Source organism: Berghia stephanieae, chromosome 12 (assembly GCF_034508935.2).
Source record: "Berghia stephanieae isolate SIO BIC M18660-M18661 chromosome 12, UCSD_Bste_1.3, whole genome shotgun sequence".
Classification (NCBI taxonomy): domain Eukaryota; kingdom Metazoa; phylum Mollusca; class Gastropoda; order Nudibranchia; family Aeolidiidae; genus Berghia; species Berghia stephanieae.
Window position 1 is genome coordinate 16,910,820 of NC_088371.1, and position 27,193 is coordinate 16,938,012.

Consider the following 27,193-nt stretch of genomic DNA (forward strand, 5'->3'; position numbering starts at 1 on the left):
ACCTCTCACATTTTTACCATCTAAGTAAACGATATAAACGGGTTCTCATTTTTTTTCTTTCTTTGATTAGAATCATTTGAATCAAAGACCAAATGGAAACGACGATTGGCTCTAGAGTTAATTAACTTACAATATATAGATAGTGTGCGCTTGCCTAAGAAGCTCACAACATTGCCATCCGGAAGTATAACGGACCAACACACAAAACTATGTGTAATATTGAACGTTGGTTAATACAGTTTAGTGAGAATAAGTCACTAACACGGATTGCAAAAAAACAATAACAAGGGCATTAGTGACGTCATCTTTGTTCTATCTATACATCTTTTCAACCAGATTTGGATCATTTGAGATCACCAAGTCAACAAACAGAGAGACGGGCAGGCAGGGCCCTAGTGTAGGAAACACAGAAATTCTCAAGACTTTGCTGGATTACACAATACAGACATTCTACCCAGAGGTTTGTCGCAGCTCCACTACCTTAAAAATAATTATAAATATCTGTCATCTGCATTTTTTGCGACCGCAAATGGCAATTTGTGGCTGCAAATATCAGGGCGTTCCGCAAATTTTGGCAAATTTCCCAAAATTGGCAAATCGTGGCAAATTTTGGGAAAATTGTCAAATCGCGTGGCAAGTTTTGGGAAAAAAAGAAACGAAAACAAAATAATGAAAAAAAAAAAGTGCGAAACTTGAGAAATGTTTCAGCTTTGCCTGGGCCCAAACCAAGGGAAGCTACTCTACGGATATGATCCAATAAAATCTTTGTACAACGCTATTGTGTAAATTAATAAATGTAGCCTCCTTAAATGTAATAAATTGTCTTTTATATATTTTTTTTCTGTATCGCGTGTTAATTTTTACTGAAACGCTTATTTCTCCTTGGCAAATTTTGGTCTTTTTGGCAAATTTCTTGACAAATTTGGGGTCTTTTTTTGGCAAATTTTAGGTCCCAATTTGGAAAAAATTGCAGATGACAGAAATATACTTGCACATTTATGTATTATTAGGCTAGCTTAACTTGCAATAGGACTTGTATTGATAACTAAATCATTCATTTCTTATGTTACCAAGTTTTCAATTTTTTAAAAAGCAACTAGATGATCTTAGGGGGGCGAAGTGGCCGAGTGGTTAAGGCATTGCACTGTGATCCGGAAGGTCCCAGGTTCGAGTCTCGCTTCAGGCACTTTCGTTTTTTTCTTTTTGCAAGATTATTAACCCCCAATTTGCTCACTTGGACAACATGGGTGATTCCTGTTCACATCAGACATCCTGTTTGATGGATTATCTTTATTGCTTCACAGAATGCCTAGACGATGGTATCTTATGATGCTGGGGCAGAAGGGTGTAATATATATATTTTTTTAATGATCTTAATATTCATAGCTTTGCCTGCGTGGCTTTCAAAGGTTGCACAAGTTTAGTCATTGGTAAAGGCTCTTTACTCACATTACAAGTAAAAGTGTTGCATGCTCTGAAATAACCTTTAAACAAACTGAGTTCAAACTATCTCCTTCTCTCTCTCTCTTTCTCTCTCTCTCTCTCTCTCTCTCTCTCTCTCTCTCTCTCCTCTCTCTCTCTCTCTCTCTCTCTCTCGTTCAACTTTCTCCTTCTCTTTCTCTCTCTCTCTCTCTCTCTCTCTCTCTCTCTCTCTCTCTCTCTCTCTCTCTCTCTCTCTCTGTCTCTCTCTCTCTTTCTCTCTCTGGGTGGGGTTCCTGACCTCCCATAGTGGGCAGGGAGGTACATATTGTGTCTTCTATCCCCCTATGTCTGTTTTCCAACATGCTTTCTGTCTTTTTCTTGCAATGAGATTACTTGGTTTTGTCCTGGCCCTGGCTGGATACCCTAGCTGGGAGGGAAACAGTCAAATGTATAGTTAGAGTTTTGGGAGATGATATTTTTTTCCTTGTAAATCATCTCCCTGTTATGCACTGTATTGTTTTGTTTAAATATTATATATGATTTTTAAACATTTGAGTGTATCCCTCTTCTTAGTTCGGACCTGGGCATGTGTGTGGATGAGACTTTTAGGTGATCTCAAACTAAGTACTTTGATAGTGTGCTCTTGGAATCTACATCTGTTTCCTATTTGAACAAATTCCCCTTTGTCTTACCTTTTCTTGGGTGCTTTAATTGTAATTCTAGAACTTTTGACTATCCCATTTTCTTCCTTTTTACTGGCGCTGATATGACCTTAATGTGTTGCAAGCGCCGTAAAACCCTTAAAAACAAAAACATCTCTCATCTCTCTCTCTCTCTCTCTCTCTCTCTCTCTCTCTCTCTCTCTCTCTCATTCAAACTATCTCTCTCTCTCTCTCTCTCTCTCTCTCTCTCTCTCTCTCTCTCTCTCTCTCTCTCTCTCTCTCTCTCTCTCTCTCGATTTATCAATACATCTCTCTTTCTGTCTTCAAAGACAAATCTCTTCACTATTTTGATTTGGGGTGGTGGCAAGTCAACTTCAGACTTCATTAACTTTAATTGAACAGTTAAGTTATTTTATTTGTGTCAGGCTAAATGTTAGTCTTCGAACTTCAGAATGTCACCGCATTAAGTGTTTCTTATTTGAGTTTTTGGAAAGGAGATGCCGTTGATACGAAATTTGAAAGAACAAAGGTAAAAACTTGAGGCATTTATGCCGCTGTCAAAGCAGCAGTCCAGGGCTGAGTTGTCTACTAGAAACTAAGGAATAATTCTTTGTTTTAGGCCTTGAATTTTAAAAAATTCGCCTCGAAAATTCATTGAATTTCACAATGGTACCCTGTTTATATGTAGATGTTTAATGTGTGTCCTTTTGCATGCAGGGTTAAAGATCACAAATTGTTCTTAATTTCAAGATAGTTGTGGTATAAAACCATGTCAATTAAAAAAACAAAACAAAAAAAAAAACTGTCTCTTTCTGTTCTTATTATTTCTGCGCTCTTACATGCACAATGTATTCATTAACCAAAAAGCACTGTTCAATAGAAAAATATTGTTTGATGCATGTCTTCCACTTTATATCTATGGACTTCTATAAAATATGTCTTTGAATCATTCCATTTTTCTAACATCTGTACAAGATAATTATGTTATATTGTTGATGCTCTTTCAGATATGGTCATCCCACCAAGAATATGTCTTTGAATAATTCCATTTTTTTAACACCTTTATTAGTTGAAAAATCTGAACTAAGCTTTATTTATATTTGAAATTCCGTGCTTCGAATTATTAGTGCATTTTACTGATGCTCTTTCAGATATGGTCATCCCACCAAGACGACAGAGAAACGATGTATGTTGAGTTTTACAAGGAGATTGTAAGAAGAACAGCACGCATGGTGGCACAGTGGCAATGTGTGGGATGGTGTCATGGGTATGTGGTGTGGATGCTGCAGTCACTTGATATCATATTGTTTGATATTTTTAAAAAATTTGTTCAAATTTGAGCTTTTATATAGTGCAATATCCACTAAATGTGCTCAAAAGCACATTTAACTTTTAGGACAAGACATGACGCCAGGTAGGCAATATTAAATTTATTTTTTTTCGACAGAGCATCTGTTAACGAGTCCATGTTAACATGATACTGAGAATGTGATAAAGGCCTTCAAGGATCAACTTAGCGAGCGAGGCTCGAACTCAGGACCTTCAATCAAAGCGAGTGTCATATCACAGACATAGCGAAATGTTATCTTAACTAATGGATAGATTTCGCATTGCGTCTGTTTGGAACGCTGACACAGAAATTAGAAACTTTGTACTTGTCTTTTTTAAACATTTGCTTAAAACTTATCTAGTGATAGAGAACAAGATACCTGTTGCATGTAGATGTGTGGTCTAGCCAAAGCAATTGTAATTTAAGGGCGGAGTCTGATGCCTCAGAGTTACAGTGCATTAATTTTCTCAACAAAATCCAGGCAAATAGGGTGTAACTAAGGTTAATACATACAAATATAACAAGTCAAACATTAAGGTGGATTTTTTTTTTCGAAAAGGGTCGGACTTCTGACTTGAGAGAATGTGAGTAAAGAGCCTTTTCCAAGGACTCAACTACTCAACTATGCACCGAGTGAGGCTCGAACCCAGGACCTTCCGATCCGAAAGCAAGTGTCATATCACAAGACCACATAGCCGCACAATGATTAATCTCAACTAAACTGGATAAAGATCTTTTCGCATTTTTAGCCGTCTGTTTGGAACGCTGACCACAGAGAATTAGTGAAAAAGCTTTGTCATCTTTGTCTATTTTTAAACATTTGCTTAAACTTATCTAGATGATATGAGAAACAAGATAGGCGTCTGGTTTGCATTGTATGTGTGTGTGTGGGTTCTAGCCAAAGCAATTTGTAATTTAAGGGCCTGGAGTCTGATGCTCAGAGTAACAGTGCTATGTAAGTTTTCTCAAAACAAAACTCACCCAGGCCAAAATAGGGTGTGAACTAAAGGTATAAATACATATACAAATATAACAAGTCAAAACAGTTTAAGATGGATTTTTTTTTTTTCTAGAAAAGGTGGGTTCGGAGCCTTTCTTGACTTGAGAGAATGTGAGTAAAGAGCCTTTTCCAAGGACTCAACTACTCAACTATGCACCGAGTGAGGCTCGAACCCGGACTTCCGATCCGAAAGCAAGTGTCATATCACAAGACCACATAGCCGCAACAATGATTAATCTCAACTAAACTGGATTAAGATCTTTTCGCATTTTTAGCCGTCTGTTTGGAACGCTGAACACAGAGAATTAGTGAAAAGCTTTGTCATCTTTGTCCTATTTTAAACATTTGCTTACACATTTATCTAGATGATATTGAGAAGCAAGATAGGCGTCTGGTTTGCATGTATGCGTGTGTGTGTGTTCTAGCCAAAGCAATTTGTAATTTAAGGGCCTGGAGTCTGATGTTCAGAGTAACAGTGCTATGTAAGTTTTCTCAAAACAAACTCACCCAGGCCAAAATAGGGTGTGAAACTAGAGGTAATAAGATGGATTTATTTTTCTGAAAAGGTGGGTTCGGAGCCTTTCTTTAAAGTCTCACTTACTTGACTGACAGAGGAAAATAGAAACGATGTATGTTGAATTTTACAAGGAGATTGTAAGAAGAACAGCACACATTGTAAGAAGAACAGCACACATGGTGGCACAGTGGCAATGTGTGGGATGGTGCCATGGGTATGTGGTGTGGATGCTGCAGTCACTTAATATATTGGTCAATGTTTTTAAAAAAATAAAAAATTTTAATTTGAGCTTTTATATAGCGCAATATCCACTGAACGTGCTCAACGCGCTTTACCAGGGGTCCCTGTCCAACAGCAACATTTGAAATTTAGGACAAGACATGACGCCAGTTAGGCAATATTATAATATTTTTTTCGGACAGAATCAATGCTGTTAACGGCTAGGTAATTATTTTACACCTGAGTACGGTGAGAGAATGTGAGTAAAGAGCCTTTTCCAAGGACTCAACTATGCACCGAGTGAGGCGCGAACTCAGGACCTTCCAATTCGAAAGCGAGTGTCATATCACAAGACCACATAGCCGCACAATGTTTAATCTTAATAAACTGGATAAAGATCTTTTCGCAATTTTGGCCGTCTGTTTGGAATGCTTGACCACAGAGAATTAGTGAAAAAGCTTTGTGATCTTTGTCTATTTTTAAACATTTGCTTAAAACTTATCTAGATGATATGAGAAACAAGATAGGCGTCTGGTTTGCATTGTATGCGTGTGTGTTTGTGTGTGTGTGTGTGTTCTAGCCAAAGCAATTTGTAATTTAAGGGCTTGGAGTCTGATGTCTCAGAGTTACAGTGCTATGTAAGTTTTCTCAAACAAAACTCACCCAGGCCAAAATAGGGTGTGAACTAAAGGTATAAGATGGATTTATTTTTTTCTTGAAAAGGTGGGTTCGGAGCCTTTCTTTAAAGTCTCACTTACTTGACTGACAGAGGAAAATAGAAACGATGTATGTTGAATTTTACAAGGAGATTGTAAGAAGAACAGCACACATGGTGGCACAGTGGCAATGTGTGGGATGGTGCCATGGGTATGTGGTGTGGATGCTGCAGTCACTTAATATATTGGTCAATGTTTTTAAAAAAATAAAAAATTTTAATTTGAGCTTTTATATAGCGCAATATCCACTGAACATGCTCAACGCGCTTTACAAGGGGTCCCTGTCCAACAGCAACATTTAAAATTTAGGACAAGACATGACGCCAGTTAGGCAATATTATAATATTTTTTTCGGACAGAGTCAATGCTGTTAACGGCTAGGTAATTATTTTACACCTGAGTACGGTGAGAGAATGTGAGTAAAGAGCCTTTTCCAAGGACTCAACTATGCACAGAGCGAGGCTCGAACCCAGGACCTTCCGATCTGAAAGCAAGTGTCATATCACAAGACCACATAGCCGCACAACAATGTTTAACTGGATTAAGATCTTTTCGCATTTTTAGCCGCCTGTTCGGAACGCTTGACCACAGAGAATTAGTGAAAAAGCTTTGTCATCTTTGTCTATTTTTTAACACGCTTAAAACTTATCTAGATGATATGTGAACCAAGATAGGCATCTGGTTTGCATTGTATGTGTGTTTGTGTGTGTGTGTTTAAGGTTGTGCATGTTCCAGCCAAAGCAATTTGTAATTTAAGGGCCTTGGAGTCTGATGTCTCAGAGTTACGGAGCTATATAAGTGTCACAGTAAAGGTTGTTCACAATTATCTTATTAAATTTTATTTTATTAAGAACTGAATTCATCTCACTCCAGTTATATTTCGGTAGGCTTAGATAAACTTTACCTTCTAATATTAGATCGTCTTTCCTTTTATAGCCTTCCCTCGAATTAATTTCTAATTAGTGAATACTTTTCGTTCTACATTCTGTCACGTAGCCACTTATTATAAAAGCTGATAGGTCTAACATTCGACACTCACTTTCTCTCCACAATCTATGCCGGACGGCCAGTCGCTCTATTCCTTCTATATACTGTAATATTTTTATCTTTTGGGACTTTGTAGATATTATATCTACACCATTAAGACGCCGGAGCTTTTAACTTTGATTGTATAATCTTCAAGGATCAAACCCGAGCCCGCTGTCAAAGGATTACATATTAACCCATTACCAATTGCCTGGAAGTGGAATTTTACGAGTCCGATCCTGTTATCAGAGGAATAGATCATCCAAGCCCATCAACTGTCTGGAAACGTAAACTTACGAACCTGACATATTATCATAGGTTACGTAAAATATTCATATCTCTATTTGTAACTGCCACGATCACTGTTTATCTCTTTTAATTAAATTTCATCATTATTTTTATTTCATTGTAAACAAATCGTTAATTGTTTTTCATTTATAGTAACTAGTAAATTCTGGGGCCTCATTCTACATATATCTTTATGCATAGTCGAGTAGCTCTTTGCTCACTGAGACCATGACAATATGTTTTCAGCATTATTATCATTTTTATGTGTTTATCCTAAGAGTTATAATACTTCATTCATCCATAGGGAAATTGGTTTTATTATGTGTGAATTCCAAGAATGAATTAGTAAACTTTTATAGAAAGATATAATTTTAAAAAATAAGTAAATAAAAGTAATAGTAAAAGTCTTTAATAGTAATATTAATACATAAAAATATATGATATATTTTGTATAATGCAAAATATATAATATAATATTTTTACATATATAACAAGAGAGAGAGAGAGTGTGTGTGTGTGTGTGTTTTGTATAAATATATATGTATATCTATCAACTATGTAAGGCGATATGATAATTTTAGAAAGAAAATGACAGTTATTGAAAAACCTCACATCACAGATTTGAATTAAAAACTCTGATGCCAATGGGAATAAAAAGACAACTGATGTCGCTCAAACTGTTTGCGAAGAGATAACATCCGGCAGCTTCTCTGAATTATTATTAAGTTTTAGATGTTTCATATTTCGATTTTATAAATAGTTTTTATAATGGTTAGATATGATGACAAAAATGACTCAATCTTTAAAACTACGATAATTCATTGAGTTCAGACGAGATGCTAAAACTTAAGTGAAAATTATGATTTGATTTAAGTCGATATCAGAGATACCAGGTGTACTGTAAATAAAGCAGAATTGTATGCTTTCTAGGATGTTTTTTACACTTGTACACAAACCAATGATATTTTACGTATTTCCATACGGGTTGAAATGGAAAATTAGCCTTAGTCTGGCATGGCAGTTTTTGCATCGCTTGCAGCCGCAAAAAGTTTCAAAATATCACTGATTTTTATTGCGGCGGCAAAATCTGCAATTTTTTTTTGCAAATTTTCAAGATTTTTGTAAAGAAAGAAAAACAATAATAATTTTTTAAAAAGGCGAATTTTTTTTCTTTTAATTTGATAGCTCGTGTAGAATATGAAAGATACTTAATCAAGAGTAGTTTCTTTTTTACTATCCTATTTTCTTTCTTTTTCCTGGTGCTGATATGACCTTACATTTGTTGCAAGAGCCGTGAAACCCTTAAAAACAAGCAAATACCTTTCTCTTTCATGAACTAATTGTGGGTTTTTAGGAAAATTAATCGCAAATTTTTGAAAATTTTGATGGTTTTAGCTTGCAAAATGTGTGATCTTTTTGGTTGCAAAAAACGACCATGTCAACTTAGTAAAAATATTGAGATCTGGTTGGCGGGAAATATTGGTTGCAGTATGGGAAAAATGTATCTCGCCTAATATTCAGTGTTTATTTATGTTATGCTTTAGCTGTAGTTCTGAATACGTTTTCCAATAAGATAATTGCCTTTTCTCTTTTTTTTATTATTGTCAATTTTGAGTGTATGCATTATTGCGCACTTGGATTATGCACTTTTTTTTTTCTTTCTCAATCTTCCTTTTTTGACCTGATTGTACACTTTTTCCCCTCTTGAGGTTGGCATCTCTGAGATATGCTTTTATTGTGAATAAATTAACTGCAAACAACTTCTATTTCATAAGTCTGATCATTTTGAATTTGAATTCTATAACAGCATCTGATATAATGTAATACGATTTAATATCTGATCTGTAATACCAGATAGAGGCAGGGGTCACATATGAGATGAGTTTGAAATGAGAAGACGAAAGAATGATAGCCAAAATGTGACCCAAAAAATGTGGTCATACACAGGCATCAGCCTGGGATGTATACAACTGTATACAACCGTCCATCCAACTATCAATCGATCCATCCATCTATCCATCCATCCAACCATCTATCCGTCCATCCATCCATCCATCCACTTATCTATCCACCCATCCATTCATCTATCCATCCATCCATTTTCTAAGCCAAATCATATATCTTTCCTCCCAGGGTTTTGAACACAGACAACATGAGTATAGTAGGTGTCACCATAGACTACGGACCCTTTGGTTTTATGGATAAGTACGACCCAGACTTCATCTGTAATGCATCAGGTAAGCGATGACAGGCAAAAGTTGATTCAATCTGTGATTTTTTGGGGTTTTTTTTTCAAATCTTGAGCTTTAATTGGTGTAATTTCATCTAAATGTCCTCAATGCATTTTACGAAGGGTCTCAAAACAAATATGACAGAGAGAATGAGGGAGAGAAAGTTAAGATGGTTTAGACATAAGAAAATCGACTACCCAGGCACCAGCCAGGAAAAAAAAATGGGGGGCCACCAGAGGAGATATGGTATGCTACGACCTCAAAGAGAAGGGTCTTTTGTAGGAAGACCCCAAAGAAGCTGCTCATGACAGATGAGTATGAAGATTTGTGTTGGCCTGATGAGTCTTGCAACTCAGGACATTCTAAGATCTAAAGTCTCAAGGCATGAGCAACAATGGTGTGATTACAATATTTTTGTGACAGAGACAATACTGCTACCTACCAGGTACTCATTTTACATCTGAGTAGAGTGAGAGAATTTGAGTAAAAAGCCTTTTCCAAGGACTCAACCTTTTACCGCCCAGAACAAGACTCGAACCAGAGACCTACAGGTCCAAAGGCGAGTGTCATATCAGTAAACCGCAAAGCTTTACTTACAGGACAGTCTCCCAATGTCTGTTTAAGATATTCGACATGCTTAACATTTTTTTTTACCTCAACAATTAAGAATGGATACTTCAATTCAACTTAACGAGACAGAGCTTACCGTTTAAAATTATTTTTTTTCAGAAGTTAAAATGTGGCATATGCTCAACTTAGGAAACATCAAGCCTCTGTCAATCTCTTATTGTTGTTATTATTATTATTATTATTATTATTATTATTATTATTATTATTATTATTATTATTATTATTACTATCATTATCGCTGTTATTATTATCATTATTATTATTATTATTATTATTATTATTATTATTATTATTATTATTATTATTATTATTATTATTATTATTATTATTATTATTGTTATAATAATAATAATAATAATAAATAATAACAATAATAAAATTGCATTATTATTATAATTATTTATTAAATTATTATTATTATATATATTATTTATTATTTTATTATTATTATTAATATTATTAGATGATACTTCAATTAATTACATTAGTTAGTTTATTATTTTTTTAATTAAAATTTTATATAATTAGAAAATATTTTATTATATTTTATTATTATTATTATTATTATTATTATTATTATTATTATTATTATTATTATAATATATATTAATCATATGTTTATTATTATATTATTATTATTATTATATATTATATTATATTATTATTATTATTATTATTATTATTATTATTATTATTATTATTATCATTATCATTGTTGTTATTATTATTATTATTATTATTATTATTATTATTATTATTATTATTATTATTATTATTATTATTGTTATTGTTTAATTATTTAATGCCCAGATGATGGAGGTAGATACACATATCGCAAACAGCCTGAAATATGCAAATGGAATTGCATGAAATTGGGGGATGCCATCAAAGAGCTGGTGCCAACATCCAAGACACGACCTCACCTGGAGCTCTTTGATCAAGAATTTGATGCCTGTTATATTGCAGGGATGAGGAACAAGGTAGAGATGTGTTCTTATACAATCTTTCAAAATTTTTGTCTCCATTTTTTTCTCGTTCAAAACAAACAATCTCAACTTTTAAATCATGCAAAAAACACTAAATGTTCTCAAAGCGATGTAAAAGAGGGTCCCAATCCAAAAGCAATTCGGATGTAACTTGACGTTAAGACATTCCTACAATTTTCTTCTCAAAAGAGACAAGGCAGAAAGATTGTGAGTAAAGAGCTTGTTATACAATTCAGATCCCCTTTTTTCAGATTGATAAAAAAATGTTTTGGGATTAATATATGTCATCAGTTGACAATTATTTGTCAGGAAGGCTATTGTGCGTGCATCATTGAAAAAATATCTGACAGTAGAATTGAGATTTAAATAATTCAACTACTGAATTGGCTCATCCAACTTTGATTGGCCAATTATTTCATAAATGGCTGCCTGTTGAATTGAGTCTCACCGTAAGTTTGGTCCATAATTGAGCAATTGCATTAACACTAGTTAATGTAATGTTTAGTTTGGTGTTGGGAGATGATTCAATTGTTCTGCCCAGTTTGTAACATTCAAGCTTAGATGTCAAAACTCCGGTTTCATTAGATAAAATTTAGGTCTGGAGTCAATCTCCAATGAGACCTTATGGTTTAAGGAAAGCCTCCACTACTACATCTTCATCTTTGCTACTACCAGTACTACAGCTAACCCCGTACCATCATCAACATCACTAACATCAAATCTACTGTTCATATAATTTTGTTGTTATATTCAAACATTTTTAGACATCTCTGCTCAATCAAGAATTGCATTTGAGTTCAAAGGTGCTCTGGAATCACAAACTGACCTGGTTCAATCTGCGGTACATTGAACTTTTTTTTAGGTCCCTTTCCTCAGCAATATTAGGTTGCTGGATATAATATATGATCCCTTGTGTGATCATACAATACACTTAAGAAATCCTCCAGAGTCATAAAACTCATAGAACCAGAGTTTATCTTTAACATTAAACAGACAATATCTAATCTAGCTGTCCTAAGATAAAATGCTAGTCTATCGCAAAGGTACTTTCAACCAAATATAAAAGACCCAGCTACCCAATTACAGCTGGATGAACAAGAGAGCATAAAAAAAAAAATCTCTTCTTCACCTGGGATTGATCCCAGTCCTTTTGCGTGTGTGAAATGAGTGCTCTAGCAACTGCATTATCAGGACACCCTTACAGTAAAGAAACACCTCAATATTACAAATTACAGTATAGAATATTATTGCTGCTGCTGTGAAAAATGGACTTAGTTAGGACTGCAGGCGGGTTTTATGGAAAAAAATTATGAAAGCTGACTTTTTAATTTAAAAATTTGTTTCAGTTCGGTCTCCAAAAAGAGTTGCCAGATGATAGGTAAGTATTGCAGTTATTATTTCATAAAATGTATGTATTTTATATAATGTATCTGCATTTATGACACACACCAAAAAGGAAAAATAGATTTACGATAGATAAATTGAATTCTAAGCTGCTAGGAGATGTGTATTGTAAATGTGACATAGCTGCTTTGCCTGACGTCCGTGCTCAATGTACATAAGTAGTATCAAATAGCTTTGATTTATCCATCTCAAATTTTACATCCTCGCTACTTCAAGTCAAGATTTTAAGAATTTTTTCCTAATCCCAGGCCATCCTATCTAATGACCCTCTTAATTAGTATCAATTTTATTAAGAATTCAAGTCAAGTCTACAACTATAATGGCAAACAGAAGGTTGACAACCCCATCGTTGAAAAGAAAGATCAAACTGATCGATGCAGTTGAAAAGTCTGGCATGCGACAGAAAATCATGCAGGGGAAATTGGCATACCAGCCAATTCAGTCTAGACGATTTACAAAGTTTAACCACCACAGGGACCTCTACTTCTCTGGTCAATTTGATGCGACCAAGCAACGTCAGCAGAAAGCGTGACTTGAAGGGCCATATTTATTCTAGATTAGCTTGCTTGCTCTGTTCACATGCATTTTTGCTCATTTGGTTATACTCCGGTTAAGTTGATTTTCGGTTAAGTCGATTTTTTTTCCTGTTTCCCTGAGCGTCGTCTTATCCTGAGTGTGTACTAGGTTATTCATAATATTATGTGAGTCAGCATGACAGGGAAACTTAATTCTGAAACATACTTTATACAGTCTGAATGCTGTTCGAAATTAGTAAGATATGCAATTTTTATTTATTTCAGTTTATTTTCTCTGTCTCACCAGCACCCTTATCAAAGAATTTTTAAACACCATGAAAGATACCGGTGCAGATTTCACAAACTGTTTTCGACACCTCAGTGACCTTCCCTTGCCAAGCTCTCCTGCCTATGAAGAGGGAAAAGAGAAGTTTCTCAACTACCTCATGTCTCAGAGTTCCACCTTGGAGGAAATGAAAGCTTCCAATAAGCCTCGTATGGATAGACGGTTAGTAATGGAAGCACTGTAAAAAAAAAAATTATAAACAAAAATGAATATAACAGCTTCAAAAAAGAGCACAATACAAAACACAGAATGTTTCAGACTCAAAACGTTTTTCCAGCTAACAACAAAAAACAATAAAAACACGAATACATTATTTAAAAACCATATCGACAGCAGAGAAATATTTGGCACTGTGTAGTCATTTTTCATTGCAGACCTGCCAATCAGTATGAAATTATATATTTGTGTGCATCCCTGACATAATCAGTCACATGGTGAAAATTGTTGTTTTGCGATTTTTTTCTCCATTTTTTGAAAGCCCAATGTCTTCAGAGCATTTTAATCTTTATTCAAAGCAAATCGGGTGATTTTTCGTGAAGGTATGGTCATATGCATGGGCTAGGATGCGAAACCCTAATTTTTAGAAAATCGCGTCCAAAGTTGACAAGAGTTGAAATTAAGTATAATAATTACCTTCATAAAAAAAAATTAAAATAAAATACTCAGGAGTAGAGTTCAATTAAAATATTTCATCAATATGTAGAAAAATGTTTGCTTTAACGATTTTTGATGAGAACTCAATTTTCCATAAAAATTGACCTCTCGACTAAAATTGGCAATATCTCCGTTCAAAGCTTTTCACCATGCGACTGACAATCTCAAGGATGCCCACATTTTAACACTTTCCCTCACCACTGATTTTTTCACGTTTCGCATATGCCATTTTCAGGATATCGATCAAAATCTGAGTTGACATACAAAATAACTCTGTCAAAGCATATTAAAAACAGTTGCAAATGGCATAGAGGGGAAGTAGATACACTACTTTACTCCCTCACATGATTTTGTCATGATTTGTCAATTCATTATTTCTTGTGCAATTTATTTCGCAAGCTGCAAATTAGGGTTAGGGTGCTGTAGAAAAACTGTGTGTTATTATCGTCATCATCATTATTATTATTATCATTATTATTATTATTGTTATTAATTATTATTATTATTATTATTATTATTATTATTATTATTATTATTATTATTATTATTTATTATTATTATTATTATTATTATTATTATTATTATTATTATCATCATTTCTTATAGTTCCAAACATTTTAATTTTACATTCCTAACCATTTTTTAAATCTCAAAATCTATTTTTGGCATCTGGTTCAACCCGACGTAATCCGTTTTGGATGACATGGGTCTTAAGACTCTGAAGGCCCACAAATGACTACCGTTTTTCTTACCCACTACTCCTGGGTGGGGTTTTCTGACCTCCCATAGTGGACAGGGAGTTGCTTATTCGCTTGTTGTGTCTTCTGTCCTCTATCTGTTTACCCACATGCTTTCTGTCTTTGTCTTGGAATTATATTTTTATATACTTGGTTTTGTCCTGACCCTGACCAGATACCCTGGCAGGGAGGGAAGCAATTAAATGTATAGTTTAGAGTTTTTAGAGATGATATTTTTTGTTCTGTAAATCATCTCTTTATTATGCACTGTATTATTTTTTGTTTCACATATATATATAATGATTTGTAAACATTTTAGTGTGTTCCTCTTTGTGGGGGCCTGTGCTTCTGTCTGACTTTTCGGTGGTCTCAAACTAACTACACTGGTAGTATGCTGTTGGAATCTACATATGTTTCCTTTTTGAACCAATTCCCCTTTGTCTTACTTTTCTTGGGTGCTTCAATTGTAATTCTAGAACTCATTTTTACAATCCCATTTTCTTCCTTTTTACTGGTGCTGATATGACCTAAATGTGTCACAAGCGCTGTAAAATCCTTTTTTTTAAATAAAAACAAAAAAACGTTTCCACTACTCACAAAGTTCTATTCATGTTTAGTGATAGCGGATCCTATTGATTTGCAGACAGCTGGGCATGTTATTGCAGATAGCCCAGACCAACCCAGAGCTGTTGGAGGCCTTAGGCAAGGGAGCTAACATGCTCATGTCCGAGTTGAAACGCATGGAAGTCATGGAAGAATTAGAGGTATGATCAGGTTTTATACAGTAGACCTCCACCACATCGACTGGCTTGTATCCGGCTATGTGGTCTAGTGGTATGACACTCGCTTTCGGATTGGAAGGTCCTGAGTTCGAGCCTCGCTCGGTGCATAGTTGAGTCCTTGGAAAAGGCTCTTTACTCACATTTTCTCACCGTACTCTGGTGTAAATGAGTACCTACCTGGCCGTTAACAGCGTTGTCTCTGTCGGAAAATCATTGTAACATTGCCTTACAGGCGTCATGTCTCGTTCTACATGTTACATGTTGCTATTGGTCAAAAGCGCTTTGGGCACATGAAGTGGATATTGCTATATATAAAACCTCAAGTTTATCCAACAAAATCTCAGATTGTAAAGCGTTTTGAGCACATTAAGTGGATATTACTCTATATAAAACCTCAAGTTTATTCAACAAAATCTCAGAATCAATAGGGAACTAGACAATTCTGTTTTATTTGGGTTTTGTGAGGTTTTTGCTTTTATTTTTGTTTATTTATTTATTTTGCATATATCGACATTAGTTCCGATAGACTACGATCCCATCCACAGGAAGGTAAGAATTTGTTATTGTCTATTGAAACACCACAGAAACCAGGACATACCATGAGTGCATTGCCATTGTGGATAAGAAAGAATACTTTTTAAAATTTTCTTTGTATATATATCAATTATGGCATTTTACATTGAAGGAAATTCTGGATGACAATTAGGACGGCCAGTACCGATAGGAAAGACCACTTTTTATTTACTTTGCATTTATTGATAATGTCATTTTACACAACGTTTTGGATAAAAATGAGAATTTATTTCCAGTTCCTGCGTGCTCTGTTTACTCAAATTGTACTTTTTGTGTTTTCTTTCTGCTTTCTTTGGCTGGCACTGTCACACAGTTTCGGATATTTATCTTGCACCACTTGTCTCTTTGCCAATTTTTCTCTTGTGTCCAAACTCAAGTCTTTCAGAATGCTGAGGTAACATTCTCTCATTACTCTCAACATAATTTCCCTTCTAACCAGCAAGACGGCTTTGGTATCGATTCATAATTGTAACCTTACTCTGGTATTATATAGTTCAGGCCTGGCAAGCAAGAAGAATTTGATTGCTGATCTTCTTCTTCTAGGTTCCATGCCTGGTCCAGGCTTCGGATACTGCATGAATTATCTCTCTCCATTCCTCCCTGTCTCTTGCTTTTTCAAACAGCTCTTGGATTGTTAGGTTGGTGAAGCCCTTCAGTTGGTCTATGAGTGTTTTTCTTTGTCTCCCCCGGGCACGTTTACCAGGTATTTTTCCACAACTTGCCAGGTATTCATTTTTATCTTTCCTTACTATGTGTCCGAAAAAGGATAGTTGTCGATCCGCTATTAAGGGCATTAGTTTCCTTTGTTGGTATGTTTGTTTTAGCACTTCTTCGTTCGTTTTGTGTGCAGTATACGATATTCTCTGCATCCTTCTCAAGCACCACATTTCAAAAGCTTCAATGTTCTTTGCTGATATCCAAGTCTAAAAGATAGAATTTACGTTTGATTGAGAGTAGAATGAATGATGTTTCTTCAACTGCAAACTAAACCAAATTATTTTTGTAATTCTGATCACTGTGACATATAAGTCAATTTAAATTCTATATTGCCGGTTCACCCTGAAACTATAATTATAATAGTTTAAGTTTAAGGCTGGGGATTGCGTGGGATGGGGTGGGAAGAGAGAGGGAGAGAGAGAGAGAGTTATCTCAATTAAATCTTACATGCCTACCAGAAGTCAATCAGACAATGGTCCGTGTCCATGACCGTAACATGTTAAGTCAAGACAAATCGTCAGAAGAATGGAACAGGTCACACATCAGTGGTCACAAAAGTTGGAACTTTAAAAAATAATTATGATACAAAATCCCATTTTCTAAAAGTTGAAAATTTTGTCAATAGTTTTTAAAAAAAACAAAGAATGATTAAGAGTTTTTACAATTATTTAAAATGAATGATATTGCCGATCCTCACTATAAAATCCATGCCCAACAGGACTTCAGTCACCTAGCTTCGGACAGTTGATTACGAAAAGTGGAATAAAAGGCAATAAAAATCAATTAACTTCTACTGTTGCTTATGTGTGTGTATTAGATTATCCACACGTGAAACGAAAGAAAGTTCTACAAACTACACCTGTGTAGTTAAAAAACTCTCTCTTTGTTCTGATTAAAACCAGATCTCTTCACTCTCAAATCCCTTGTCAGCACGTGGGTGAGGGAAGAGGAGGGGGGGGGGGGTGTGACTTTCTGGCTTTCTTTGTTGGTTAAAAGGTCACAAACACGAAGTGATGGACCAAGCTAGAGTATTAACCAATCAAAATCAAGAGCTTTTTTTGCACTAAATATGGAAATAGAAAGAGGCAGAAACCCATTCATAGACACAATGAGCTTGGGTACCCAATTTAGGGCATGTGCAGTGGTCAAGACTCACCAGCTCACCCACAATTTATGGACTTGTTTCCAGCGATCAGCCTCCTTAATTGATCCAACTCCATCGTGGAAGATATCCTACAAGTACATATCCAACGCAATGGGTTACATCTTGATGCCTGCAATCCATCTCTGACTTAAAGCTTTGTTGTCAATGAAGAAAAAAATAGATCTCATTTGTCTGTCTGCCTTTCAGATTTCCTTGGAAAGAGAGTTCCATTGTCAAAATGTTGGATAACCTTTTTCGATCAAAGGTGTGATGAGCATATTAGTGTTGTCCTTTTATTATTATTATTATTATTATTATTATTATTATTATTATTATTATTATTATTATTATTATTATTATTATTATTATTATTATTATTATTATTATTATTATTATTGTGTTGATCATTGTTACAGAAAAAGAATTGTTGGGGGAAGGTGAATTTTCACTTTTATTTATTTCAATTTTTAATGGTCAAGTGCTTCTCCATGGGATTAATCAGATTTCCCGCTGTTTTCGTTGTTCTGGATGACTGAGAAATTGTGAAATCCAAAAGAGCATAACTTTTGCCAATGTCGTAAGTTGAAATAATTAATATTACAATAGTGGAAGGCAGATTTAAACACAAGTTTATTCATGCTTCGGAATCGATCATGCAAACTTACTATGGTCAGATTTTTAATACATAGCACGCCTCACCCTCCTAACAACTGTGCCTGATTCTGGCATTTTTTTATTTTTTAAAATGATTTAGTGATGTTTACACGTGCAGTATGACTGATTGATAGTATTTAGGTGTTGTTTCTGACATATATTTATAACCAGAGTACAGTATTAAGGGCAAGCGTTTGTCACTGGTTCTTTACGTTAGTTTACTATTATAAGGACAACTTTGTTGTAAACATTATTTTTCAAGGCTTGATTGATGTTTTCTATGAATAAACGAAAATAACAAATTACACCAACTCATGCGCACACAAGCCACAACACTTAGATGACAGTCTCATCTCATGTGTTTTTGTCCTTGTGATTATTTATTTGTCACCAATCAAGAGACTTGATTAGACAAAATGCATTCACTCAATAAAGACTTATTTTAACGAACCACTTAGGATGAATCGTTTTTTGTGAATTCTAATTTTGGAATTTAAATCTATTACTAGTATTTGAGATTGTGTAAAGATAAAGAAATCATCATCATCATCATTGTCTTTTTCACCCTGGGTCAGGGTATAGGCCACAGACAAACAAATTCCATCCTTCTCTATCCTGATCTAACTTTCATATCTCGTTCCATGTCTTATCACTTCTCTGAATATCAGCTTCTTTAATTCTTTTCCATGTTCCTCGTGGCCTTCCCCTTGATCTTCTGCCCTGAGGGTTCCAGTCCAATACTTTCTTTGAAATACATTTAAAAAAAAAAAGATTTAGGTCTTTAAAGCCTTTGTGAGCACGTGTATACCCTGGTTTCTGTTGTATGAAATAAACAGTAATGAATACTCGCCTCCAACTCCATTGGTTAACAAGCCATTTTGCTCAGTCAAACAGGGCTTTTTGCAAAGTTGGTGGATGTTGTGTGTGTCATCAAAGAGTTGTCAACCAATGGCAGTTGATGATCATATGTAGCAACAAAAGCCCCATTGAGTAGGTAAAATGGCATGCATTTTATTGAAAAGGATGCTGGTCTGCTACAGAGTATTTACCCTCAGACCTAAACAAAATCTTACTTTCACTCAATCGCTGATGTATGGGTGGGTGGGGGGGGGGGGGGATGTGCTGAAAATCAATAAATGTGTGTTGAAAAAGAATCAAGACAAAATGGCAATTTCAGGAAAGAAAAATAAAGGTTTCAGTTTTCACAATATTGACACATTTGTTTAAGTTAACTACGCATGCATGGCAAATACCTATAATCAGATTTGTTAACTCTTTTGAATTTATCAGAATATATTTCCTAATATCTGTTCTTATTTTTTTTTACATTTCCAAATTTTATAATTTCAGAATTAAAAACCACCATCAGCATCATAATCATCATCATCACCATCATCATCATCATCATCATCATCATCATCATCATCACAGATTTCTACTAGATCTTTGCTCAATTTTGTATATCCTATTCCTTATCTTCTTATCTATCATTTTGGTTACTTTAATGCAAACTGATGGGGGGTTCTGATAGCTCAGTTGGTAGAGCACTCGCTTCACATGCAAAGGGACTGAGATCGATCCCGGGTGCAGTCGACGATTTTTCTGACCCCCCTGTCCACTCAACAGTGAATGGGTAGTTAGGCCTGTTTGATCAATTGTTATTGTCCATTTCACGCTACAGAAACTGGGATAAACCCCGGCTCCACGAGTCTAATGGCTCTGAAGGACTACTTTTTAAACTGAGTTTTCAATGAATCCAACCCAAGAGACTCGTGTTTTTACCCCCTTTTTTTTTTTGCCTTTCATTTTTTTAGAAAACCAGTGCTGACTCTGTCCAATCCAAAAACAGAGAGAAATGGGCAAGTTGGTTGGAAATTTACGAGAAGAGACTGAAGGTGGAGGAGGAAGGAGAAGTGGACGACAGACGTAAACTTGAGGAGGAGAGAAGGAGAAAAATGAACTCTGTTAACCCAAGGTTTGGTTATGGTTGTGATTAGAACTATTATTGTTGTTGTGAAGTTTGTTGTTGTTAAGTCTGCGGGGGAAAGGGGGGGGGGGGGGGGGAGTATAATTTTGTTTGACAAAAGGTATGATTTACAAGATAAAGATCTGAACAAGTGTGTATGAAAGGTGCCAGACAAAGCAAGAAAGAAAAATACAAGAAAAACAACCATCCCAAAAAAATCAGTCTACCTGGACTGGGGATCGAACCTCAGACCTTCTGTGATTACTGGTCAGATGTGCTACCATTACACCAATGTAATGTGTAATGGTAGCGAGTCTGACCGGTAATCAGAAGGTCTGAGATTTGATCTCCAGTTGAGGTAGACTGACTTTTTGGGATGTTTTCTTTCTTGTATTTTTCCTACTTGCTTTGTCTGGCACCTTTCATACACACTTGTTCAGATTTTTATATTACAACGGTGCCTGCTCCATAGTTTCTTAGTATGATTTGCAACAGCCAATGTCACAATAGTGAAAGGCAGATTTAAACACAAGTTTATTCATGCTTCAGAATGGGGAAGATTTTGATGGTAGAATAGATCACCACCTAAATTTTACAAAATGTTTAAAATGCAGTTCTGAAGAAATGAGCTTTAAACTCCCTTTTTTAAATCTGCAAGAAAACAAAACAAAAACGTGGCTTAAATTTTACTAAGGCAAGGAAGAGCAATGATCTTCACTACCTTTTTTTAAAGAAAGGATACTGAAAACATGGTTACATTTTTTAATTTCATCTTTCAACAGATATATCCTTCGGAATTACATCGCCCAAAATGCTATAGAGGCCGCAACCAAAGGGGATTACTCTGAAGTGAGAAGAGTTTTACGTCTTCTAGAATCACCATATGATGAAGGTCCGATTGATGACCAAGTATCTGTAAAAAGTAAAGGTAAGGTTTAAATTTTCAATAGAAAACATAACGTTTATTTATCTTATCACAAGTTGCACACCATAATGAGCTTAAAGGGAGATTTCACCATCAGAAATTGGTGAGTTAATATATATTTGCAAACCTTCTTCTTCTTCTTTTTCTTCTTCTTCTTCTTCTTCTTCTTCTTCTTCTTCTTCTTCTTCTTCTTCTTCTTCTTCTTTTTCTTCTTCTTCTTCTTTTATTTCTTCTTCTTCTTTTATTTCTTCTTCATTTTGTAGAAACCCCGAGTTTGAGGACCGATTTACATTTGATTTAAAACTATATTAAGGAAAAAAGAAATAGATCCTAGCATATTGAAATCTAGTCGTTATATCACATCTTTAATTTGTCATTACAGAAGCCTGTCAAAAAGAGGAAGCTGCCAGTCAACCATCAACTTCCTGTAACCAGGAAATGTTTGTTTACGACAACAAACCACCATTGACTGCCCAGGAGCTTCGTGTCACCTGATCTTCGTAAATTGGGTGATGAGATTGATTTGCTTGAGAAACAGAAGGACAATTCAAATACATTTGTGACATGGCATTGGAATAGATGAACATTGCTTGGAACATTATACAGACCGGCCATTTATACAGGTTAAATATATATGATTTGTTTGGGTTCTTTTTGGTGTGTGTGTGTGTGTGTAAAAAGGGGGGGGGGGGGGGGGGTGTCGTTTAATTTTTTTAAAGTCAAATTTGACCAAATTTCGATTTTTACCTCCAGACTTTTGAAATAGAATTTTTAAGGAAAATTAGTGAAGAGAATGTGACTAAATTGATTTTCATTACATCGATTCTAAATTATATCAAAGTATCAAGAATATAAATAAGGTTGTAAATCTGGCATTTTGGATTGGTACGAATTTTTATTCTTAGACATTGGATTTTTTTCCACAGAAAATATACATATTTTTTGTTTGTTTGTTGGATGTGGCAGGTCTGATTATAAGGTTTCAAATGTACTAAGTACTGGGTCTTTTGATATAAAGTGATTAATACAATAATGAGCCAATTAAATGGAGAGAAAGATAAAGGTTGTAAATGTGACTCATATTCATATATAAACATATAAATATATATATATATGTATATATATATATATTAGATTTACCGACTTGAAAAAGGCCAAAGGCCGAAATGTCGTTTGTTGTGTTGTTCCCTTATATATGAGTCACATTTACTCCCTTTATCTTTCTCTCCAATTCAAATTCAATTATGTTGACACATTTTTAATTGACCTAAAGATGTTCCATTGTGAAGCTATTCACTGTTCGGGTGAATGTATTCAGAGATGATAAAACTCTGTAATTTGGTTGTTCTGTTTCTCACGACATTCTCTCATCACCTGTTTTTTTTATGAGATGAGGGTGGAGTTGGGGAAATAATTGTTAACACGTTGCATGGTGTGTAATAGTTATCTGAAAATATACAAGGAAAAACCAAATGTTGATGCTTGAAACTCAAAGAAATAGAAAACAATGGCCAAATGGAATGGAATGGAAGCATTGATTTAATTAACGAAAACAGATAATGTGAATGTTTCACAAAGGTTCCCCCTTTGTCAATAAAACACGAGGAATGAAACACTAAAAATGTTTCACTCATCGTATTTTGTTGACAAAGGGGGAAACCAGAAATATCCACATTATCTGTCTTTGTTGATTAAATTTGAACCTTCCACTCCATTTGGCGGGTGGTTGGATGGGAGCATCACCCTTGAATCGTATACCTATGATGTTCGCATGGGTGTACGATCCGATAGTGATGTCGTTTCTTCTTCTCTTTACTAGCCTATCCTGCTTCTTTGGTTTGTGATTGTATTTTTGACAGGGGATATTTTTTTTCCTGTAAATCCTCTGCCTGTTTGTTCTTGGTTATTTATAATTTAGCTTATGATATCTTTAGGTTATGATTTTGATTTACATTTGTACTATTTTTGTTAGATTGCTTGTTTTTTTGTTTCAGCGGTCTCTCATATAACCTCAATTGTGTTGGAAGAGACCTAAAGCAACAAACAAAAAAACAAAAAAAACCACTCCATTTGACCATTATTATTATGTAAATAAACAATGATGATGTGGTGGGGTGATCGATGTGGTGGGGTGATCGATGTGGTGGGGTGATCGATGTGGTGGGGTGATCGACGTGGTGGGGTGATCGTGCGTGGTGGGGTGATCGATGTGGTGGGGTGATCGATGTGGTGGGGTGATCGATGTGGTGGGGTGATCGATGTGGTGGGGTGATCGATGTGGTGGGGTGATCGATGTGGTGGGGTGATCGATGTGGTGGGGTGATCGATGTGGTGTGGGGTGATCGATGTGGTGTGGGGTGATCGATGTGGTGGGGTGATCGATGTGGTGGGGTGATCGATGTGGTGGGGTGATCGATGTGGTGGGGTGATCGATGTGGTGGGGTGATCGATGTGGTGGGGTGATCGTGCGTGGTGGGGTGATCGATGTGGTGGGGTGATCGTGTGTAGCATTAGAGGGGACAAAAATTGAACGATATTGAAAGCCATCTTTTAAGCAAGATATGAAATCTACAAATGGTGATTGATACAGTGCTTAATTTTAAAAAACAACAAAAAAACAGATAAATTTGAAAAGAAAAAACATCTTGTCTTGGGATTGAAAACATTTCTCTATTTGCTTTATACTACATGGGGGTCCTGATAGCTCAGTTGGTAGAGCATTCGCTTCACACGCAAAGGGACTGAGATCAATCCTGGGTGCAGTCGAGATTTTTTTCTGACCCCCCCTGTCCACCCAGCAGTGATTGGGTAGCTGGGTCTGTTAGATCTGATAGAAAGTACTTTGCGATAGACTAGCGTTCTATCTAAAGGGTAGCAAGCAATTGCTATTGTCCGTTTCACCCTATAGAAACCGGGATAAATTCCAGCTCTGTGTGCCTAAAGGCTCTGAAGGACTACTTTATGTTATTTAAATAAGTAGTCTTTCAAGATCATAACACAATAGCTGGAGATTATCTCACTTTTTTTTGTTGGGGTTATACAAACAGTAGCAGTTGCTTGCAGCCCTTTGGATAGGATGTTAGCCTATTACAAATTTCTTTGAGATAGATCTAACAGACCCAGTTACCTGATCACAGCTGAGAAAAATGATCAAATTCTCTCTAACATGGTTACCTTTGCCTGTGAGGCATTTGCTCTACTATTCAGCTATCAAGACCCCTTGTATCTATTCTTTTTAAAAAATGGTTGGGGCAAGGGGGGGGGGGGGGGGGGGTTAACATTGTTCCGTACCGTACAGCCTGTTAAATTTTTGCCAAGGAGCACAGAATTACTGCCGAATCTAAAAATGATACAATTTTTCACAAACTGATATAACGAGTAACCTGCAAACGCTTATTTAATTAAGGGTAATTCTACTAGACATATATTCTTGTAATTGATTAGAATTTTTAATTTTTGAAATAATAAACATAGAATAAATAAATTGAGATAATACAATAAATGTAATCAATAAGTCATTTATAAAATGTACGTAATAACACAATTGTTGAGGTAAATAATGATACCTCTTTTAGGATAATTAGCATTTATTAACTTGTAAAGAATTGTTATTTGCATTCTTAAGGTCTACTAGCATCCTATAGAAATAGGCTGCATTTCTAAGCCGATATATTTAATGTATTCCATTATCAGGCGTAAATGCTTAGACATTTTGTTTATCATTAATAGGCTCTGTAAAGATGTAATCTTTCCTTTTTAGATTTTAGAGTTGGCTCCTGTAGTTACGGTTAGATTATCTTTAATGACTAAATTGGCATTGCATTTCATACACCACTTTCCAAATTTTTGTCAAAAGGAAGACAAGTGAAAAGGATAATAAGTGCGTATGTGTGTGAATGCATACATATGTGCCTGATACGAATTTTTAATGTGTGTATGGATGTGATCAAGTACGTAACTGAAATAATAGAGTCAAGTGAGCAAGTTAGGAAATGAGATATGCAATAAATGTAAAATGGTGATGAAATTTTAATTATTTTTTTAAAACTTGTGTCTATTTTGAATTGAGTGCAAATACAGGGTGTCTCGAAAAAAATGTATACACATCAAAATAATTGGATTTAATCAAATGCATTTATTATTTTAAAATGCAGTGAAAAAAAAAAATATAATGATACTTATAAACATTTTTACATTTGTATTAGTTATAAATAATTAAATTTTATTAAATCCCACGGTTACAATTAATTATTCTTCATGTCTATACATTTTTTGGGACACCCTGTTTTTTAAACCATGTTTGTCTCTTCAATTCGTGACGTCATTATAAACCATGCTATGATTTCCTCTACTTTTCCACCCTCATCCCATGAATTACATCTCAATATCCAAAAAAAAAATTGTCAGGCCAATCACTTCTTTAAAGAGTAGAAGAAAAAAAAAAGTTAAGTAATGATTTAATTCTCCTTACAATGTGATTTTCAGATTCTTAATTGAAGATGATACATGATAAAGTACAGGTGATATTGATGTTATGCGTTTAATTGAAAAAAAAACTCCAGCTGGATATAGCATACCAAACACACAAAACTATGTGTAACTTTAAATGTTTTTAGTCTGATTATGTGTAACTTTAAATGTTTATAGTCTGATTAATACAATTTAGTGAGAACTACTCATAAAAATGGCTGGCTTAAAAATAATAAAAAAAGAGCTGAGTAATGTTAATTTCATTCTATCTATAAATATAAAGAGCGACTCCAGGTAGAATAAACAATTCCTCATTACAGTTGTTGTTCGTGATTTCAGGGAAATAATGAGAGAAAAAATATGTCACTGGCAGACATACGTCAGTTATTTCCATCAATTTGTTTCTAACGTGTTGTGCAGTTATATATGCGCTCCACTGTGGATATTAACTGTATTGTGTGTGTTTTTTGTTTGTTTCTGCCTTCCATGTGATCTGGTTGAATACAGTACAGTAAATCATATTCTCTTTTTAATACAATACAGAATCGTGTGTTTTAATAAATATTTAAAAATATGACAGGCTTCTTTCGCTGAGGAAACAAAAAAAAAAAAAAAAAAAAAGGATAGGGGTCTACAGTGGTGCCAACCTTACCTAAAAAATACGTATTTTTACGCATGTTCATTCATTGTACACATTTTTCTGAGGATTGTACGCATGATTAAATTTCTATTATTTAAGCATTTTTCGCATTCATACACTTTTTTGGTGTCCTTAAACACTAAATGTTTCTTGACCCATCAGAATTATATATATATGGATCTGGAAGTTGATAATATTTATCATCTATAAAGTGTTAGCTTATTCATTCTTTCAAATATTGATTATATTATTGCTGGTATATTCTAATTGCCCATTATCAGATTTAGTGCTAATTACATCGATTTTCTCAGAATTGTACGCATTTTTTCAAAATCTTACTCATTTTGGCTCTCCATTGTACACATTTACATGGGCCAGGGTTGGCAGCACTGGGTCTACCTGTCACATGTATGTGTACCATCATCTTTTATCTTGGTGCTGGTAGACATAAATGAATTTAAAGTATCTTTTAACCAGTAGAACTAAGTTACCTTGCAAATGCAATACCTCTAATCTTTTCTCTGATAAGATGTGATTGGCTGATTAATGACAGTCAAGTGTCAAAGGTCAAAGAGGCCAGCACTATGACTCGATTACAGTTTTTTTTAACTGGAATTGTAACAAATGATATAAAATATA

General features: G+C 34.9%; 1 protein-coding gene across 3 annotated transcripts in view; it reads left to right on the plus strand.

The window, feature by feature from the left end:
• Positions 1 to 22,559, plus strand: part of LOC144958382 (protein adenylyltransferase SelO, mitochondrial-like) — a 28,580-nt gene extending 6,021 nt beyond the window's left edge. For all 3 annotated transcript variants that reach the window (XM_078890366.1, XM_078890367.1, XM_078890368.1), the window contains exons 6-15: positions 337 to 460; positions 3,236 to 3,351; positions 9,314 to 9,417; positions 10,852 to 11,021; positions 12,374 to 12,405; positions 13,254 to 13,454; positions 15,327 to 15,447; positions 20,368 to 20,528; positions 21,302 to 21,447; positions 21,827 to 22,559. In XM_078890366.1, the coding sequence (XP_078746492.1) occupies positions 337 to 460; positions 3,236 to 3,351; positions 9,314 to 9,417; positions 10,852 to 11,021; positions 12,374 to 12,405; positions 13,254 to 13,454; positions 15,327 to 15,447; positions 20,368 to 20,528; positions 21,302 to 21,447; positions 21,827 to 21,939 (1,288 nt within the window). In that variant the 3' untranslated portion in view covers positions 21,940 to 22,559. The remainder of the gene's footprint in view (positions 1 to 336; positions 461 to 3,235; positions 3,352 to 9,313; positions 9,418 to 10,851; positions 11,022 to 12,373; positions 12,406 to 13,253; positions 13,455 to 15,326; positions 15,448 to 20,367; positions 20,529 to 21,301; positions 21,448 to 21,826) is intronic.
• Positions 22,560 to 27,193: the final 4,634 nt, after the last annotated feature.